Source organism: Lytechinus variegatus, chromosome 11 (assembly GCF_018143015.1).
Source record: "Lytechinus variegatus isolate NC3 chromosome 11, Lvar_3.0, whole genome shotgun sequence".
Classification (NCBI taxonomy): Eukaryota; Metazoa; Echinodermata; class Echinoidea; order Temnopleuroida; family Toxopneustidae; genus Lytechinus; species Lytechinus variegatus.
The window spans coordinates 17,148,417-17,170,854 of record NC_054750.1 but is presented as its reverse complement, the minus strand read 5'-3'; the positions used below and the strand labels follow the sequence as shown (position 1 = coordinate 17,170,854).

The 22,438-nt window shown below is 36.9% G+C and overlaps 1 protein-coding gene across 2 annotated transcripts in view; it reads right to left on the bottom strand.

Moving 5' to 3' along the window:
- The window catches only part of LOC121423882 (pro-epidermal growth factor-like), a 30,309-nt gene extending 9,377 nt beyond the window's left edge, over window positions 1-20,932 (bottom strand). The window contains exons 1-5 of one of the 2 annotated variants that reach the window (XM_041619401.1): window positions 20,411-20,932; window positions 3,348-3,432; window positions 2,216-2,485; window positions 1,518-1,683; window positions 1,148-1,278 (exon numbers count right to left, since the gene is read on the bottom strand). In XM_041619401.1, coding sequence (XP_041475335.1) covers window positions 1,148-1,278; window positions 1,518-1,683; window positions 2,216-2,485; window positions 3,348-3,432; window positions 20,411-20,476 — 718 coding nt within the window. In that variant the 5' untranslated portion in view covers window positions 20,477-20,932. Of the gene's footprint in view, window positions 1-1,147; window positions 1,279-1,517; window positions 1,684-2,215; window positions 2,486-3,347; window positions 3,433-15,220; window positions 15,503-20,410 lie in introns of those variants that run through there. The other variant, XM_041619402.1, reaches the window with a different exon arrangement.
- Between the last annotated feature and the right edge of the window lie 1,506 nt (window positions 20,933-22,438).

Genomic DNA, 22,438 nt, shown 5'->3' with positions numbered 1-22,438 from the left:
AAATAAATCGTCTTTGATTCTAGGAAAAAAATATTTTTATAAGCAGGCATACACAAGAAAATATGGGCTGTTTGTCAATGATGATCTTACGCAACATTCTGAAAAACAATCTATCCGAAATTTAGAAAGGTCATCATGCCCAGCAATTCAGTGGGCTCTTAAGAGCAAAACAAAATTAAAGAACATTATACAGATTTTATACAACGTGGTTAACTTTTACAAATTACGGTTTTAGGGCTCAAATAAATGTTTTAAGGATTTTTTACTTACAATTTTCAAGTTTTTTAGGCAATAGGCCTAAATATTAAAAAGCAAACCAATCTGTCGCTGTTGATCAGCTCATTCGGCCCAGATTGTATAATAAAGCGTCTTTATAATGTCAATCACTTTCAGAATGGCTAATTTCTAAGTGATAAGATTTATGTCTGAGGTGGAGGGTAAGATGACTTGATATTTTAAACAGTAGGCCTACACTGTTTATCTGCATGGTTCCCCCAACACAACCACTTCAGATTTTGCTTTAATTCTAACAATTTATCTTCAGATATTTTCGGTCGATTATACTATTATGTTAATGAAAAATGCAAACATTATCATCACCAGCGATTTTTTTTTATCAATATCTATTCCATTTGTAAGGGGGGCACAACATATTCTGGCCAACATCATGATTTTGAGAATGAAAATTGTTGATCATGAAAAAAGGGATCGCCTTTAAAGAAAGCGAGGATACGGTGCGAATCAACAATAATAAATAATAATAATGCGCCGGTAATCCGGTATCCATCATTAAAAGACGCTCATGGCGCAATACAGAAAAGAAAAAAGAAAAGAAAGATAGAAAACCTACTAAAAAAAGAGGGGGAGAATAACAATTACCTAAAAGCTTGTGTGAATAACCAGGTTTTCAGAGAACGTCTGAAAGTGGTGAGACAAGAAACATTTCGCATTTTTTTGGAAGTTAATCCCATAGGAATGGCCCAGTTGAATATGATTGATTCCCCCAAGAATTATGAGATTGTGGTGCAGCAAGTAAGGATGGACTAGAAGACCTAAGGTTGCGAGAGGGATTGTAAGGAGTAATCAAGGAATTAAAGATTAACGGGGCAGTGCCCCCCTCCCTCCTGGTGAATTCATTCTAACTCACCTGGAGAATCGAGGCATATTCCATTTGGCTTTACAAGTTGGGAGCTATCAACTAGGACTTGGCGACCGGTGCCATCGTGGTTGGCCATCTCAATTTTAGGCTCCGGTCCTTGCTCTGTCCAAAATATTTTCCTGAAATAGAAGGTCAATGTATACAATGCGATCAAATCAAAGTAGACCAATGTTTGAATGGAGTAAAGTGATTTGGTTACTTCTTAAAATAGATCATGATTAAATCTTAGTTTTAGAGGCCAAAATGCATTAAATGATTAAATCCACCATCTGCAAGCTTCTAAAAATTACAATTATTACACGGAGATGTACAAGATTTGGTCAAATTAAATTCAATAAAACTATTTCAGTGTCGATACCTTCTTATTCGTGAGTAAGCTACGCCAGCCGCGTTTGTGTTGAAGCCAGTTGATATCAAAACCTCTCGATTAGAGCCATCCAGATCAGCAATCTCTATCCTATCGCTATATTGATCAGCCCAGTAGACCTTATCTTCATCTAGGTTCAGGGCGATTCCAAAAGGATCTGAGAGGGAAAAAATCAAATTTTAATGTTCGCATTTGACAAAGTATACCAAAATCTATGTTATGGCTTTTATTAAATAAGTCTCGATGAGCATTTTCTGTTGTACTGTATTTTCCATATAAGCTGCTATACGTAAATAAATGCTTTGAATGTCAGGCATATCAAATGTATAAATAATTTTGGCTAATCTAAATCGAGGCAACATATCTTTTAATTGTTAAAAGAAAATAATATATAACACATAATATCTAGGGACGAAGCCAGGAGACTTTGGTAGGGCAGATAAACCTGAAGGCGGCGTCATATTTTTTAAATATGGATTATATGACCAATATTTCTTCTTTTATGATTATATTTTTTCTTTACAAATCCATTTCCCATATCGTCAGTACATAGAAAATCAAATTATCGGAGACTCTTGAACAACTGGGCGGCGCGGCGCCCCCAACCTACTTTATTATCTGAAGGAAGTAAAGGCCCGTAAAAACCCATAATGCTTGCAATTGTCGTGATCGTATTTTTTTTAACATACATTCAAAATCTTCTGGTATGCTTGTCTGGTCCAGTTGAGCGATGACCTCCTGCATAGAACCGTCAATGACGGCTCTGTTAATGGTGTGCAGGAAAGCGTCCGTCCAATACACCATCTCTGTCCTTGGATCATACTCCACACCGATGGGCTGTCGGAGTCCAGTGAGGGGAAGTGTGCTGAAGGTGGCATTGACGAAGCTTAACCCGTCGGTTTCGGCCATGAGGATGCTCCCGCCGTTCTCGTGGGCATCGGCAACGAATAACTTGTCAGCTGCATAGCAATAATGACATTTTTGTTTCGTAAGACCGTATCAAGAAAATTGCTTCACTGCAAAAAACACCAGCCCGGAATCTATATAACTATGTCCACACCAGAGAATTAGTGTTAATCAACACCAGTTTCGTTTTGGTGTCTAACACCAGATAAGTGTTTATACAACACAAATTAGTATTAAAACAGCATCGGTTTGATTCCAAACTGGTGTTTCAAAACTTCTCTGGTGTGGAAATGTTCCGGGCTGGTGTTAAATCAACACCGAAGTTTTTGCAGTGTGCCATGTGAGCGCATAAATAAATCCAACTCAAAATAGCTTTAATAGAAATTTGTCAAAAATAATACAATACACACATTCCTGGAAAATATTAATGTCTATACCTTATATCCTTACAAGTACACAGCAAAATCTGGTGTTAATTGCTGTACATAAAGAAACACACTAATCAGTTTACTCTGGTCTTAAAACAAAGTATTGGTGTTAGTTCGATACCTATGGGTGATATTACAACGTATTGCACCTATCATAATATAAACCAATCGAGATCTTGTTTTATCGAACATAGTTTACATAACAGGGTGCATACTGAAGCTTGACTCTGGTGATGTCACAAAGTGCTGCATTTTCAAGGATTTCCGCCAAATTTTCATTCATATTTTTATGATCTACTGCCCCGTTTTTATTCAATCAAACTTAACGGCATGGTGGACTCCCATTTAACGGGTCATTCGGAAACAATTTTCACACGAATCGCTCTTTGGTAATATTCTGACATCACTCAAAATACCATATCTTATGCTACGTTTAATTTTCATTCCGATTTTCAAGTATACAATGAAAACGCAAATAGATACTTACTGGAACTCGATGGAACAACAAAGAGATGCACAGTTATCAAGGAGATGATGCAAAAACGCCTCGTGATGTCCATTTCTATTTTGATCTGTCAAGGAAAAAATCAATATACTATCCGTAACATATTCTGTCAGATACGCCATTCTTGTATATATCGTCGGCGGTCATCCGAACCGTCGTATCACACATACAACAGTGCAAACCCATTTCAGAGAAAATCGACTTCAAAGTTTACTAGAATTTTTTTACGCTTAGTTCCCCAGCCTTACAATATATTCATTGCTATAGAAAATACATGGTTGGAAAGACTAAGAAAATTGCTTGACATTGGTATGTTTATTTTTACACAAAACTGAGGATCCGAGAAAATATCGCAAAAGAGCTTAATGCTTGTAATTTTGGTTTCAGCGGTTTAAGTTAAATTCTCCCTGTACAAAATAGGGAAAAGCGATACAACGTTTTGACTGACCGCGATTTCAATGCGCTTGATCAGTCAAAACGTCGTATCGCTTTTACGTGCAAAGTGGTGGTGCAAAGTGGAGGTGCCGTGGCCGAGTGGTCTAAGGCATCTGGCTATACATGGAAAGTCCGGGGTTCGATCCCCGGCCGCGGCACCTATACCCGTGGGCAAGGCATTTAATCTACAATGCTCTTTTATCCTGCTTTCAAATAAATGGAAATGCTATATGCATTATTGGTAACTAGGTGTGCACTTGTTTTAAAAAAAGTCAATGCAGTGCCCAGCGCCGATACGACGGTTTGGCTGACCGCGAGCATTAAAATCGCGGTCAGTCAAAACGTCGTATCGCTCTGTTACAATACACGTTTCGAATGGGATTTGCGCATTTTATCAAAAATTTGTATGTCACCGCCATGAAAAATCATCTGATATCTCAGAAAATGAAAAAAAATTGCTGCCTAGAAATTTAATTATGAATAGAGACGGACTTTCATTTTCTACTGATACGACGATTCGGATGACCGCCGACGCTGTGTGCTTCTTTGTCAATCTTTGCTCAACGACTCTGTCAATGACTGTTTTTTTTAGTAACGCTAATACCTAGTTAAACTCTTAAACAATTTGATGATAATGAAACTGAAGACTATAATGACGATGATGATGATGATGATGATAATGGAGGTGGTGCATGAGGATAATGATGACACTGCAATGAGAGATCAATGTGGAAACATAGCCGTATGCAACCGTAAACGTGGGGCACAGGGGCATGTTTCCCATCCCCCTCCCGAAATTTTGAAAATGTCTTAATTTTGCTGAAAGTTTCACAAAAATTCACTCAAAGTTTTGCACGAGTAATTTTCACTTCAGGAAATGCAAGAGCGTCCTAATAAAAAGCTGGGTCGCTTTGCTCCTTCGCTTTCGAGCTTCTTTTAAAAAATGTGTCTTGCCCCCCTTCCCCCGAAATAAAATTCTGCGTACGGCCATGTGTAGCAATATGATTTAATAATGAGTATACATGTAGTCTATTTTCAATAGTGTAAATCCCCTCTTTTCCCTCCTCTCTCTCCCAGGGGCCGCGGAACGGTTTTGAAAATGGAGGGGGGGGGGCTGACCATGGAAAAAAAATCACAATCAATTGGCCATTTTTATGATTTTGTACGTGGTTTTGGAAAAAAAGTAGGAGGCTGAATTCCAAATACACCCCCGATTCAACGGCCCTTTCTCCCTCCCTTCCTCGACCCCCCCCCCCTCTCCCCCTCTCCCTCTCTCCTCTCTCTTTGTTTGTCTCGCCATCATAATTGCTGCATAACAGAATACCATCCGCGTAAGCATTGTGGGTCAATAGATAAATTCTGTTGTTATCACGTACATTTATTTGTTTTTCCACAGCATGTCTGGTGAAAATCAGGACCTGTTCAACGGTGGCGTAATCGGAGCCACAAATTTTGAGTAGGCTAGATATGGCGTATAGCGTAATTTTTTTTTGCAAGTGAGCGAAACGAGAGAGCAAAATTTTCGACATTTTTATTGCACAAATCCAATTTTGTGATAGATATATTATTTTCTAAATATTACATCAAAATGTATCACAAAATTGGATATTCGTTATAAAAATGTCAAAGTTTGTGCTCGCTCGCTTGCAACATTTCCTAATTTTCATGTGAAATCAAATTCTGTGGTAGATTTTGTCATAATATTCATAAAATAATATCACATTTCACCCTTCTTTCTTTCCTTGTCTCTTTTTTTTCTTGGTCGTAAGAAATTCGAGGGCATCATAAGCCACCCCCCCCCTTCCCCACATCTGTATGCCAGTGCTCTTCAGCATACATGGTTAATTACATTCGATACGTGCTCACAAGATTTTCAAGAAATAAATTACATTCATCAAACAAAAATGGCGCGAATGAATACAAGTGACTTCAATAGACGTCAATACAATTGTATTCTAGTTCGGTGGCATAATGAGCCAAAAGTTTTGAGGGGGCGTGGCATGTGGAAGTAAACTAGAAGCCCATAATATTATGTTCTTTAATTTTGTTCTTGGTTACAGAATTGCTTAGAATGTCGAGTTTTCAGTTTGCAATATCACAAATTTTAGGCTCGCGCTTCGCACTCGCATTATTCGATTGTTTCATCAGTCACTAAATGCAGTCGTTATCAGGTTCGTTTTCTGGTCGGTATAACATTTAAGTTAGATACACATCTTTTTCATGTTAACAAAAACAGCTCGGAATGTTTAATTTCCATGTCTAATTTATTACAAGAATGTTTGAACTCGCGATTCGCGCTCACAACATCCCTAAGGATGCCCTTTTAACAGTATAATTAACGCCTTGATTGACCAAAAAGCTAATTTCACAACTTCAGATTTGATTTTTTCTAAACCGCTCGCTCAAGGAATAAATCAACCCTAAACTATGTACCGGTATATTAACAATAAAGAATAATTTTAGAGGCTTTGCTCAGCTTATTACTACAAAAAACACAACTACTTCACGCAGACGAGTATCCCATGGTGAAAATACCCGTTTGCATCAATATGGCCATTTCGACTTTACATGTAAGTGCCTTTTTATACCGAAATTACGTTCCGCCGCCCCTGCCAGAACCTCCGCCTCCATATTGTACGACAGTCATGGCTGGTGCAGATGTTTATACATCTACATTAAAAATGATGAGATGCACGCACATCCCACCTATGTTGAGCACGTCATGAACAGAATAGAAGTTTTGCCAGAATCTAGATGGCATATCAGAGTAAACATTAGTAACGGTGACAATTATTGATTCCAGTAAGCAAATCCGCGATACGTAACACGGCGAGGAATAAACTTTTGTCAATGCATTGAAATACTTGATTAATGAACCGTTTCTTTAACATAGAAAATGTTGAATTACAAAATGCTTTAAAATGTAAATGTGTTTGCATTTGATTTCTAACGACATCCAGCATGTCCAGAGACTTGTTCTATACTCGCTTGTTGTATTGTAATATAAATGGTGTACAATCCAATAACTCATACTGCAGTCTCATTTCCCCTACGGGAAGTGCCCTTTTCCGAATCAGTGCCCTTTTTTACTCAAAATGTGCCCCTCACGAACGCGTTCTGTGCCCCTTTCATACCTGAGAAGGACCCGCTTTATGCCTATAGCCAGTGCTCCTTTGCCTTTTAATAAGTGCTCCATCTCGTATTAGTGCCCCCTTTTGCCAAAGAAAAGTTTCCCTCACGTACGTGTTCTGCACCCCTTTCACCTAAGAAGCGCCCGTTTTATGTGTAAACGAGTGCTCTTGAAACAAGAAAACAATGTTCTCATTTTTATTTTATATGTTACTACTTATGAAGGAAAAACTTGTAAGAATATGAGTCTCATGTTAGTGGGGTAGATAAGCAGTGGCGTATACAGATAGGGGGGCTTGGGGGCTCTTCCTTCCCCCATATTTTTCATGACCAATTAAAAACAAGAGAAACGGAAAGAAAACGAAAGAGAGAAGGGTGAAACATGGTATTTCTTCTGAATATTACATCAAAAGGAATCACAAATTTGGATTTTCGTTATAAAAGATGTCAGCTTTTAATCGCTCGTTCTCTCAATTGCAACTTTTCATACTTTTTTGTGGTATATTTGGCATAATATTCATAAAATGATATCATATTTCAATCTTCTCTTCTTCCTTGTCTCTTTTTTTTTCTTAGTTGTGAAAAATTTGGGGGCATCATGAGCCCCCCGCCCCCCCTTCCCCACATCTGTATGCCAGTGCCCTTCAGCATACATGGTTCAATTCCATTCGATACGTGCTCACAAGAGTTTCAAGAAATAAATTACATTCATCTTACAAAAATGGCGCGAATGAATACAAGTGACTTTGAATAGACGTCAATACAATTGTGTTCTAGTTCAGTGGCATAAAGAGCCAAAAGTTTTTAAAGGGGGCGTGGCATGTGGAAGTAAACTAGAAGTAAATAATATTATGGTCTTTCATTTTGTTCTTGGTTACACAATTGCTTAGAAATGTCTAGTTTTCAGTTTGCAATATCACAAATTTTAGGCTCGCGCTTCGCACTCGCATTATTCGATTGGTGAGATATGGGTGAGATATGTAACTTTTTCATCAGTCACTAAATGCAGTCCTTATCAGATTCGTTTTCTGATCAGCATATTAACATTTTAGTTAGATACACATCTTTTTCATGTTAACAAAAACAGCTCGGAATGTTTAATTTTCATGTCTTATTTATTACATGAAAGTGTGAGCTCGTGATACGCGCTCACAACATCCCTGAAGGATGGCCTTTTAACAGTATAATTAGCGCCTTGATTGACCGAAAAGCCAATTTCACAACTTCAGATTTGATTTTTTCCAAACCGCTCGCTCGAGGAATAACTCAACCCTAAATTATGTATCTTATCAATCAAAAATACTTTAAAAGGCTTTTCTCAGCTTTATTACTAAAAAAAAAAAACTGCTTCACGCAGATGAGTATCTCATGGTGAAAATACCCGTTAGCACCAATATGCCCATTTCGAAATTACATGAAGTGCCTTTTTTATACCGAAATTACGTTCCGCCGCCCTTGCCAGAACCCCGCCTCCATATGTACGACAGTCATGGCTGGTGCAGATGTTTACACATCTACATTAAACATGATGAGATGCACGCACATCCCACCTACGTTGAGCACTTCATAACAGAATAGAAGTTTTGCCAGAATCTAGATGGCATATCAAAGTAAACATTAGTAACGGTGACAATTGATTCCAGTTAGCAAATCCGCGATACGTAACACGGCGAGGAATAAACTTTTGTCAATGCATTGAAATACTTGATTAATGAACCGTTTCTTTAACATAGAAAATGTTGAATTACAAAATGCTTTAAAATGTAAATGTGTTTGCATTTGATTTCTAACGACATCCAGCATGTCCAGAGACTTGTTCTATACTCGCTTGTTGTATTGTAATATAAATAGTGTACAATCCAATGACTCATACTGCAGTCTCATTTCCCCTACGGGAAGTGCCCTAAGTGCCCTTTTCCGAATCAGTGCCCTTTTTTTACTCAAAATGTGCCCCTCACGAACGCGTTCTGTGCCCCTTTCATACCTGAGAAGGACCCGCTTTATGCCTATAGCCAGTGCTCCTTTGCCTTTTAATAAGTGCTCCATCTCGTATTAGTGCCCCCTTTTGCCAAAGAAAAGTTTCCCTCACGTACGTGTTTTGCACCCCTTTCACCTAAGAAGCGCCCGTTTTATGTGTAAACGAGTGCTCTTGAAACAAGAAAACAATGTTCTCATTTTTATTTTATATGTTACTACTTATGAAGGAAAAACTTGTAAGAATATGAGTCTCATGTTAGTGGGGTAGATAAGCAGTGGCGTATACAGATAGGGGGGCTTGGGGGCTCTTCCTTCCCCCATATTTTTCATGACCAATTAAAAACAAGAGAAACGGAAAGAAAACGAAAGAGAGAAGGGTGAAACATGGTATTTCTCCTGAATATTACATCAAAAGGAATCACAAATTTGGATTTTCGTTATAAAAGATGTCAGCTTTTATTCGCTCGTTCTCTCAATTGCAACTTTTCATACTTTTTTGTGGTATATTTGGCATAATATTCATAAAATGATATCATATTTCAACCTTCTCTTCTTCCTTGTCTCTTTTTTTTCTTAGTCGTGAAAAATTTGGGGGCATCATGAGCCCCCCCCCCCCTTCCCCACATCTGTATGCCAGTGCTCTTCAGCATACATGGTTAAATTACATTCGATACGTGCTCACAAGATTTTCAAGAAATAAATTACATTCATCTTACAAAAATGGCGCGAATGAATACAAGTGACTTTGAATAGACGTCAATACAATTGTGTTCTAGTTAAGTGGCATAATGAGCCAAAAGTTTTGAGGGGGCGTGGCATGTGGAAGTAAACAAGAAGCCCATAATATTATGTTCTTTAATTTTGTTCTTGGTTACAGAATTGCTTAGAATGTCTAGTTTTCAGTTTGCAATATCACAAATTTTAGGCTCGCGCTTCGCACTCGCATTATTCGATTGGTGAGATATGGTGACTTTTTCATCAGTCACTAAATGCAGTCCTTATCAGGTTCGTTCATGTTAACAAAAACTGCTCAGAATGTTAAATTTTCATGTCTTATTTATTACATGAAAGTGTGAGCTCGCGATTCGCGCTCACAACATCCCTAAAGGATGCCCTTTTAACAGTATAATTAGCGCCTTGATTGACCAAAAAGCTAATTTCACAACTTCAGATTTGATTTTTTCCAAACCGCTCGCTCGAGGAATAAGTCAACCCTTAATTATGTATCTTATCAATCAAAAATACTTTAAAAGGTTTTGCTCAGCTTAATTACTAAAAAAAAAACTACTTCACGCAGATGAGTATCTCATGGTGAAAATACCCGTTAGCACCAATATGCCCATTTCGACAGCATGAAGCGCCTTTATTTTACCGAAATTACATTCCGCCGGCCCTGCCAGAACCCCCGCCTCCATAATGTTCGACAGTCATGGCTGGTGCAGATGTTTATACATCTACATTAAAAATGATGAGATGCACGCACATCCCACCTATGGTGAGCACTTCATTAACAGAATAGAAGTTTTGTCAGAATCTAGATGGCATATAACAGTAAACATTAGTAGCGGTGACACAATGGATTCCATATCTCACCGTTGTCATCTAATGCGAGTGCCAAGCGCTTGCTGATTTTGTTTGAATTACATCTAACACACGAAGCACTTTTTGTAGTCATTGTAAACATGATTATCATACGCATCTCACCAATAATATTGCGAGCGCGAAGGAAAGGAAATTCAGACCTGAAGAAGGGCATTCTAAGGCTTGTTTTTAGGAATTCACTAAGACCATACGTATTTCACTCACCGAATGATGCGAGCGAGAGCTGAAAATTTTTGATATTCAGATTAGAAAAAGGGACATTTTAAGGACTGATATAGGAATTCATGAAGAGCAGACATATATCACCAATCCACTATTGCGAACGTAAGCACGGACAGGAAATGTTTTATGTTAAGACCTTAAAATAGGGCAACCACTTTAAGTAGTCCTGAAGAAAAAGCATATGCCACTACATAAAAGCAATAATAACTCGAAGTGCGAAGAAATATATTTGGTGTATATTGACTTGAAAATGGGAGGTTTTAGTACAACATGATTATATATCTCATTAAACAGACAATGCGAGCATGCACAGAGAACAATGAAGACATAGGCCCTGAGCAAATTATGTTTCATGAAGTTATGAAAAAAAATTATGTAATATAACATAACATAATTATAAATTATGATAATGAACAATAATTTCTTCTTTCCCGCTAAGTTTCTTTTCCTTTCTTCCTCTTTTTCTCTCTTTCCTCATTTTTTTTTGCCAGCCGATGGGGGGGGGGGGGGTCACGTGCCCCCCAATGCCCCCCCCCGTAGTTACACCACTGTACATCTACATCAAAAATGACATCCCAACTATGTTGAGCACTTCATGAACAGAATAGAAGTTTTGTCAAATCTAGATGGCATATCAAAGTAAACATTAGTAACAGTGACACAATGGATTCCAGTTCGCAAATTCGCAATACGCAGCACGGCGAGGAATAAACATTGATCAATGCAATGAAATACTTGATTAATGAACCGTTTCTTTGACATAGAAAATGTTGAATTTCAAAATGCTTAAAAATGTAAAGGTGTTTGCATTTGATTTCTAACGACATCCAGAGAGATGTTCAATACTCGCTTGTTGTATTGTAATATAAATGGTGTACAATCAAATGCTGCAGTCTCCTTTCCCCTACAGACAGTACCCCAAAAGCCCTTTTGTCGAATCAGTGCCCCTTTTTACTAAAAAAAAAAGTGCCCCTCACGATTGCGTTCTGTGCCCCTTTCATACCCGAGAAGGACCCGCTTTATGCCATTATATAGCAAGTTCTCCTATGTCTTTTAAGTAGTGCCCGTTTTTACCAAAGAAAAGTGTCCCTCACGAACGTGTTCTGCACCCCTTTCACCCGAGAAGCGCCCGTTTTATGTGTAAACGAGTGCCCTTGAAACAAGAAAACAATATCTCATGTTACTACCTATGAAGGAAAAACTTGTAAGAATAATCCTACGTGCCTTAAGTTTCATGATGCTCATGTGATTGGGGTAGATAAGCAGTGGCGTACACATAGGGGCGCTCTTTCCTCCCCCATATTTTTTCATGACCAATTAAGAACAAGAGAAATGGAAAGAAAACGAATGATTAGGGTGAAATATGATATTATTTTCTGAAAATTACATCAAAAGCTATCACAAAATTGAATTTTCGTTATAAAAAAATTTCAAAGTTTTAGTTCGCTCGCTCTTCTTGCTCGCAACTTTTCATAATTTTGTTGCAATACGCCATATCTAGCCCCCTCAAAATATTTCGCTCATTACGCCACTGTAGATAGGTCATTTCTTCTTTGTTTTAAGATAGTGCCCTTTTCGAAAGAAAAGGTGTCCTTTATTCCATGTGCCCCCTACTTTCAACTTCGCTCCGCCGCCCCTGATCCCCTACACTGAGATTAAAACATGTGACACCGTTGGAAAAAATCAGAACTCTCTTATTTGTTCAACTTTGTGCAAAATTTCATTTATCTATCTGCTTCTCTTATTTAACTATTTCCCCGTTTTAAATAATGTCATAATATGGATTGGATCTTGATTCCCCATTTTGATTTATTTCGTCGTTTTCTTCTTCTCTTCTGTTTATACCCCTAACCCTTATAAGTTTGTTCATTCAATCAGTGAAGGCAAGTTTATCGCGATGAAATTGTATCAATATCAGAAAAAAGGGGGTGGTAAAGATTTGATGACAGTCATCAACGAATAAGATAGTTAAGATTTTTTTTAATTTAAGAATGATTTGATTTTTTTGGCGTCTTATGCGAGCAGCCGCTCCATAGTGAGTTTTTACTCATGTTAATAATTCATGATGACTGAAAACATACATGTTTTTTTTCGTATAGAATCAGGTTCTCAAAAGATTGATGATATGATAAGTGCACCGGTAAAATCATTCTCAAAATTCTGAGAGAACTGTATTTTATTGAATTTATATCACATGACCAATGGGACAGCTGCTTGTATGTGGCGTCAGAGAACCCAAACTTTGAAACTTCCCTATATTATCTTAACCTGTCGCCACTAAATTTTCACCAATATATTATTGTGTTTGTTTATATAAAACCATCTTCGCGCCAAAAGAAACTTCATAGTAATTTTTTGGATCGCATAAACGTATTCCTTCCCCTGTCATTATTAAGGATTACCAATCCATTTCACCTTTTTTTTTAAGTGATGGTCCAGGCTGGAAATATTCATATCTCAATAAATATAGTAAAATTCAAAACGCAAAATGCTGAAAATTTGATCAAAATTGGATAACAAATAACGAAGTTATTGAATTTTATTATTCCAGTGAAACAGTTCTTGGCATGTCTTTTATGAGATGGGCTCATGACGTCATATCCCCACTTGTTCTTTTGTATTTTATGATATGAAATTAGGTTTATTCAATATTTTTCAACCAAGAACTAAAACAATTGGATGGACAACTGATTAAGGGCATTAGGTATTTACTGCCGCAACTTATTTTATCATAATGGAGACACATCATTTACGTATGTATGAAAAAATGAAATATTTATGTTTCCATGTAATAACATATGAAAAAGGAAAGTGAGGATGTGACATTATCAGCCTACCTAATGAATATTCATGACGATATAACTATTCACAAATATTGATACAATTTGAAATTCAATAACTTCGTTATTTTGTTATCCGATTTTAATGAAATTTTCAGCATTTTGTTCTGTGAAATTTACTCTATTTATTTAGATATAAATATCTTCAGCCCGGACCATCCCTTCAATACCCCCTCCCATAAAAAAAGTAAAAAAAAACAACATTCATTTTTAAGGGACCAAATGTCATTTGCATTGTTAGGATACTAATATGCCTATATGCGTGAATCGGTTTTTTTTTAACCATGAAAGAATATAAATATATTCCCATTTTATACGGTCATGACTCGATCTGCTCAAAGTGCATGTCATTGTGACATCACTGCCTTTAACTCACCATCTTTGTGCGAATCGATATTCACAAGAAGTTTACTTTCAGATTCTTTTCAGATCCTTGTTTAAATATGAGTTGAATTTGCATTGTTTGCAAGAGCTATGACAACCAACATTATTAAGTTGATGTTTTATGCGTCATATTCTCAACATTTCATTGGAACAGCAATGCAAGTCATACTACTTATTTTATCTTTAACATGTTTAATCTGTAAGGTAAACATTCAAAATGAAAGGTGTTAGTCTGCACTTCAGAATTCAATTTGTAATTATTTCCGGTGCAAAAGTGGTCGCCCTCTTTTGGATTCACTGGATTTGTAACAGTTATTTTTAGTCCTGATATCATTATTCTCCACTTATTTTAAAAAATTCTCCCTGTCTTTATTTTTGTATATTTCGATTTGTATTTTTCATTCGAATACCTCAACAGAATGTTACCATCACTTGGTGTGTTATAATAATTATTAATCTCAAGACATATTCTATATTAAGAACTATAAAAAAAACAATGGATTTGTAGGCCTCAAAGATTTTTTTTAATCAAGTTGCGAGGGAAAAAAAACGATTACGATTTTCAGAGGGCAAATTCCTAAGCTTTTGAAACCAATGAGCATAACTTTTCTTTAACAAACTCTCTCACACACACATAAGGCATTAACTTTTTCCACTTTTTAACTGAAAAAATACTATCTACATTACAAACTACCTACTCTATTCGCTATTATAAAAAATAACAAAGAGGGGGATTCCCTTACACTGTAAAACGCTATCTAAATTTTCAAGCACGTTGTTTAAGAACTACTGTTTAAACATGTTAAACAACTGTTTAAACTGTTAACATATGTTGTTTAAAAAGATTTAACAATTAAAAGAAATGAACAACTTTTTGTTAGAGTGACAGGCCTAAACAACGTGCTATTTTTTTTCCTGTGCATATACAGTAACTAACTGAAGCATAGTCTTATAAAAATCCTTATGAAATACACCGAAGGGACAATATTTTAGTCTCTGAAATTCGAGCACACACACAATACAACGTATCATCGTACACCGACCCCATCCCAACCCCCCCCCCCAAAAAAAAAAACACCCACTGGCCTGCAAATATATATATTTTCTGCCGCTAGGTGCTAGCTTATCATAAGGAGAAACTTGTCTTTGCGTTTACTTCTTTTTAAAATGTGTTTTCAGACTATTGAACCTATATAAAACAAATACCAAGTTACTTCTACAGTGTTCAGAGAATGAGGTAGTAAATCAAATCAAATCAATACTCACATTTCTATACAAACATGCAGGTAATAAAAAAAAGGTCAATAGAAAGTTAGACCAGGAGAATTTGGTGTTGACATGGCACAGTATCCGTACGCGAAGGTGCAAAAAGTAAAATAACGGGATATCAACATCGGTTGCAGACTTGTACAGTATAAAAGGAACTCGGAGACAAATGTTTTGAAACCAATATAATTTCACTGTCTATTGTGTGCATGCTTGAAAAACCTAGGATTGCACGATGATAGAGATAAATACAAAAAGCCTCTCGACAAAAGCATAGTACGCTGGCTGGTACTCTGGTACAGATAGTACACTCGATTCGCATGAGTGACCAAACGCACCCCCATGAAGTTCCCCCTTTCATTGTAAGCATTACTGCACGGGACAATAATGCTTCCACTTTACTTTCCGAAATGATTTTCGGGCATCAAGTTCCTCTTTTTATTCATAAGGTTGTTTCCGTAAATTAGGGACTCAATAGCAAAATACCACCTTCAGTGACTTCATCAAACCATAATTAAGAAAGTACAAACCCGATGTCATTTTTAGCTTTTACTTTCCTAGTTAAATTGCAATGATAGGATTGAAATTTAATTTTCCATAGGAAAAGCATGCATACTTGATGGGGGGGGGGGGGGTAAATAATTAATCTTTAGGCAGAAATGTGTGACATTTATTCTTATTTGTTGTGAAAATACTAGTCTACAGCCTTGAATTGGAGTAGAATAGATTATACAGTCTCATAAATTGTACACAAAAAAGCTGATTTTGAAAATAAAAATCTGAAATCATTTAAGAGATGATTATTAGTTGGCATTAGTGAATCTCTAATGTCTTCACCGTGTAAGCTTTGCTGTCCCCAAAATCAGTTACACAGGAAACATTGCCCATTAAGTGTAGAATCAAGTTTAACCTTCTAAAGTGAGATATTTCAATTCTTAGCCTCGTCATAGTTTTTAATATATCTAAAGAATAATTATTCTAAGATTATGAAAATATAGTCATTATTACACTTTGCAGATGACTTTGGCGCCCCAACTTAATGCTAAATTGTGACATAGCAATGGTACCATTTTATGTTATCAGTGTTATTTGCTAAAGATGATTTTTTTATTAATATCGTATTATTGGTTTCTATACATACATAAATAAAAAGTGACCACTTCAAACACACTTTAAAAAAATGGAGAATAAACATTTGGCGACCCCATATAAGTAAAACACTGAAACATTTTTCCAGCATTACATTCGATTAAAAGGGTATATTGTTGAGTAAATGAATCGATGACTGACCTAATTCATTATCTGATTATGACCTCTCTTTCGGAAATAAGCATAAAAATCTTACTTCACTTGTTCTGGGGTGATCATATGTAAATGTTTCATGTTGGTGTCCCCATTCATTAGAAACACAATTTCTGTCCCTTAACCAGTATGGTGATTGTTTTTTCTGCTCTGATTTTAATTTTTTCTATCCGGTTTATTTCAATTCGAAGGGACTTTCTCAATAAGATCATTTCTACTAGTAGTTTTCAACAAAATGATGGCTATCTGATTCAAAAACGATCTGAAGATACAAACAAAATTGCACATGCAGTGTACATTGCAGGGCCCTCTTGCATAAAACTTACTATTATGGTATAACTTTACCATCCAGTGGTATATGGTAACATGACCCATCAGCAATATCAAGGATTTCATGAAAAATACAATTGGCTGGAAAAAAATACTATATTATAGCAACGGGGCCCGTTCTTTAACATCATGAACATGAAACAAGTACCCATTTTTTAATGAGGCGGGCGCTCTACCGCTGAGCCATCAAAGATCATTAATTCTCATACGCTCACCGTGAAACAATAATATAATTGCAGTTATATTGCATTTACCTCGAGTGCAAAGTGGTTTGCGATTGTAAGAGATTTAACTCTTGTCACTACACCTTGGCGTGCTGTTTCACCCCCCCCCCCCTTTATATGCTAATTAGATGATTATGCTAATTAAGCTAATTAAAAAATTGCTCAAGGTTGCCAAGGTGGCAACCAAGCTGAATTTACTTCAATACCCATCTAGAACACGAGTCAACAAAAAAAACTTGTACTTAACAACTTTTCCAGGTCTTGTACATGGCCTATGAGACCGTCTATTGGACTATTTTGATGTCATTTTGCGTCCATTTTAAATTCACAATACGGCTGTTTTCTCGTTTCTTATTTGTCCGATCTCTAAGACCTTAATTTTTCATAATGCCAGTCACGATATTTGTTGTCAGATTTCTCCAATGTATTTTTAGATAAACTAAAATCATTATGAACTTTGAATATATTATTCACTCTTTATCAACATTAATCGGTGCTTTCAACATGTTAACATTATTATTATTCGGTGATGAATTAGATTTGGGGCCAGTTGCATAAAAATTACTATTATTACGATAACTTTGCCATCCAATGGTAACTACCATGGTAACGATGCTCATCAGCCAATCAGAATCAAGGATTCCATGCTAGTTACCATTGCATGACAAAATTACCATAATGCACGTGGCCCTGGGACATATTTCATGTCATATTAACAACTTCGTAACGATGGTAATTACCATGGAAACTTATAGTACCTTTTAGTTAAAATTTGTCACACCAGCCCATACCCTCACCCGTTTATAAAAATGTCCCGTTAACTTATTAAAAAAAATACCTTGCAGGAAAAGTTTGTGCCGACATCGCTTCCTTTATAAGCGAGATTTTCTTTCCATATAAGTTGTCAATTTTTAATTGTTCTGACAAAATCCTCTTCAGGATCAAATATGCCCCTCCCCCTTCTATAAGCAATACTTGATATGTCCTTGGGTAGAGGCAAAAAAATATTCCTTATCCATATCAAGTTTATGCCGCACAAATGCGAACTCGGTTGTCCTTTTTTTAAAGGTTGGTTGACTTTGATACAAAATGGTTTTAATTGACTTTATGATTGACATGAGTATATACGGTAGTCTATTGTTACTCAATGAAGAACACGAGGTACGTGTACACAGGTAAGCGGGGGATGTGTACAGAATAAGTGGTGTGCTGGAAAACCTCGCCAGGAGGGCAGGGGTGGAAATCTCTCCCAAAAGGTAGGGGGGATAAGGGGCTGGAAAATTTGACAAGCAAAAATAAAAAAGGGTATTACCCCCAAATTTGAGGTCAATTCGACGAAAATAAATTTGACAAGCAAAAAAAAAGTTCTCATCCCCAAATTAAGGTCATCTCGTCCTAAAATACATGTTTTATTTTGATGTTTTAATGATGTATTTCTTACCATCATAAAAGACCACAAATAGTAGGGGGGGCATTTGATACTGTGCCCCCTACTACTTTGAGTAGGGGGACGCGTCCCCCTAGGATTTCCGCCCAAGCAGGAGGGGCAAAATATTCGGAAAAGCAAAAAAAAAATGAAATGAATAGGGCATAAATGGATAAAGTGATGATTGATGATGATGATTAATGATGATGATGATGATGATAGTAATAATAATAGTCATAATATTAATGATTCGGAAAAGCAAAGAATAAAAATGAGTAGGGCAGAAATAGATGATAATGACAATAATAATAATGATGACGAATGATAATAATAGTTATAATAGTAAGCCTACTACGAAGTGGGTTATAGAATGATTTAAACATAGATATAGATTTCACAAATATCATTATTATCATATACAACCTGATTTACTTACAAGATCAAACATATTTTTGATGATACATTGATAATAAATCTTCCTGGTCAAATTACGATTTAAGCAGCAGGCCCTATAAATAGTGCGTGTGCATTAAGAAAAACTGGGCCATTTCCTGTTATTCGGAATGATGACCGTTGAATATTAATATACCTCTCGTTTCGCTTCCACACTGACCATTTCACTAACGGGTGGCGCCGGAACGTTTTGACAGCGAGAGGTACAAGCGACCTAACTATGTTATTTATTTTTCTCAATTGAATAACAGATTAATCATAATAGCTCGCGGTCCGTTCCTCTTCTTTTGATACTCTTGCTTCTATACCTTCCCTTTTCTTTCTTGCATTACACATTTTCTATAATCTGTTATTTTCACATTGTTGGAAAAAATCATAGGGGGATATGATGCCCCTTCACCTTTTTTTTATTCCGCCACTGACTTCGCTCTGTCATCGCAATTAATACGAAAATGTCCTACTTCTTCAATCACACCCGAGTACCATTTCATCTCATTACACAAAATTGATGAGAGAAAAAAAGCACACATCAGTCAATCTGTGAAAAAGCAGCGATATTATTGGCTTAATCATTACCGCAGCTCAAATCAGTTAATGGAATGATTATGTCCAAATGAATAGCCCCGATCCTCAGAAAAGGACATTGAAGTGCTAATTTAGCCGAGATTTAAGTAACGTCGAACACAGCCATATTGCATGCATATAGCATTCCGACTTCCGCTGACAAGAACTACAATTTGTATTTTTTAATATTTGGTAAGATTGTTTTTCTTTACGTATTTTCATTGTATGTTTGTATAATAATCTAAACTCAATGCAATAAAGAAAGCGTGCAAACCAAATATACTGGGCATGCAAGCGTAATTTCATGTAAAACTTGCATTCATTTTAGAATTGGTAGTATGTTAGCTTATCCTATACACGGACATAATAATAAATTTAGTTTGAAGTGTTTTTTATGTCATTTTATCCTATTTTATAGCATCGGCCAATTACCATGGCTACCGAAGGCACCCTTGAAGACCGAGATGGTGGTGTATCGCAGGGAACGATGTTTGGTCCAATTTCAATCATGCGCACAGTACTTTTCGCCGTTGTCCCGCTCATTACCATAACGATAAACCTCTTCATCGCCGTCGTTTTGGCCGACGATGATTTGGACTTCACCGACGTGGAAACCTTTCTATACAAGCTAATCATTTCACTCGACATCGTTTCCTTGATCGTCTACCCTGTCATTGGACCCTTCTTTGGTTTTAATGTCCTCGAATCTCTGGATACTATTCAAGTGGTTCAAGTGTGCTTAATATCGTGTTTCGCGTTTGCTTTTCTTCTCCTCCTTACCACTTGGATGTTGTCCGCCATCGCAATCAACAAGTACATTTACATCACTTTTCCACTAAAATACCCGATTTACGTTACCATTAGGAGAGTGAAAGTATTCACCATCCTTACTTTTCTGCTTTCTGTGTTGTGTGCTCTGATGTTCCTGCCATTACGCCACTTTCCGTTTCTCGACATGCATGAATGTTCCCCAGAAGGCTTTCAGGCAACACTGCCGACGACTCTCCCATATCTTCTTATGCTGCCGATGTCCATGTCATTGCCATTGAGCTTGATAATATTCTTCAACTTCGCTCTGATACAAAAAGCGGTATCGCAGTCCAAACGCTTTCGCCGTGTAGCGGTTCAACAACACGCCGATGACGAGAACCCATCGAGGGACAACTTACGCGATGATGTTCAAGGCGTTCGAGAAGGGATACGACATCGGGGACTAAAGAACGTTATTCGCCTTGTGTCGGTAGCGTTGTTTAGCTTTATGACGAATGTTCTGACCATGATAACGCTTTGCTTTATTGATAACGATTCAAGGGTTGATGCAGTAGTTTTCCTCCTGAACGATGTGTCACAGTATGTTTGGAATAGTAAAATGGTAGTCTTGATGCTTAGCGATGTCAAGTTGAAAAGGGCCACGAGACAGAGAATGAAAAATATTGCTCGAAGGCTTAAGTTCAGAGGACAAGAATACTAATCAAATGCGAACTCACAGGGAAGATATGGAAGTAGGGACATGTGCCCCTCTTGCCCCCATCCCAAAGTCACGTATTTGTCATCCGAGTATGAGGTATTCACATTATTTCTGTTATAGCAGAAAAGAAACACAATTTATTTTTAAATCAGTGAAGAGTATAAAAATATGTCTTGTTGACTTCACCCAACCCCCCCTGCACTATCTCTCTCTGTGGGTAACCGTCTCTCCCACGCATCAGACACATTTTGTTTTTGTCTATTACCTCTTTCATTTCCCTTTTCACTCTCTCAATATCACTTTTTTTCTATTGTCTTCTCCCTCCTTCCCTTTCTGCATCCTCATTTTTCCTTTTATCACAACCTCCTCTTTTCTCACTGCCTCCATACCCACACTCTCGCCCTCTCACTCATATCCAAACTTTCTATGAATCTGTACCCCCCTCCTATCTTCTCTCTCTCTCCTTCTCTAGGTCAATTTGCCTCTCAACCTCCTCTTCTTGTTTAGTCCCCCTTCCCTAACCCCATCTTTCACCTCACCCCCTTCTTGCTCTCTCTCCCTGTCAATTTACCTCTGATATCCCCTTATCACTATTAATTTTCTTCCAACCCCATCCCATACTTTCCTTGTTTACAGATATTTTTCCAGGCATTGGATTATATGAAACTTGTATTGTCTTTATTATTATCAACTTCAAACTATAATACACTATGTTCCATTTTGATGTAAAGGATAGCAGACAAAGAGAACAATTCGAAAGTAACGTTCTTAATACAAAAATGAGCCCTCACCTTGACCTTACTGCAAAACTAGAATTACATAATATTCCAATGAATAATTTTACATCATCTTCTGAGTTGACTTGGAATTGGTTCAGGGCAGGGAGGGGAAGGGGGGGGGGGGGTGATAACAGATAGCTTGACGATGTTACTGGAGCCATGCACAAGTGATCATGTGAAATGGTAGGCCATGTACTTTGAGCTACATACATTCATTATAAACAAATATAATAAAAGACCGATCATTACACACTCTAAATTGGCAATGCAATTAAAAGTAAATGATTGTTTAAAGTGAAAAATCGAAATGCCTTTCCATATGAAATGTTAAGGCTTGGGGATCGTATATTGTAAATATCTTCTTTTTTTTTGCTTGTACCCAGTACAGATTGATTGATCTGATAAAGATCTGAGTAGAGTTATCAGATCTTTATCATATCAATCAATACAATTTTATTTACTGGGAACAAGCTAGAAACTGAGTATACAATATGGACATCCATAATTACAATTGAGGCCAAAAGTTAACATACACCCATAGAATTCAGTGATATTTGTTTGCTTGTGAAACATCGTAAAGTTTACAAAATTTGGCATTAGATGAAATAGCATATTAAGTTCTTTCACATGGTTTTGAAGCTGTTAGGATTAAAGTATATTTCAAGTGGAATT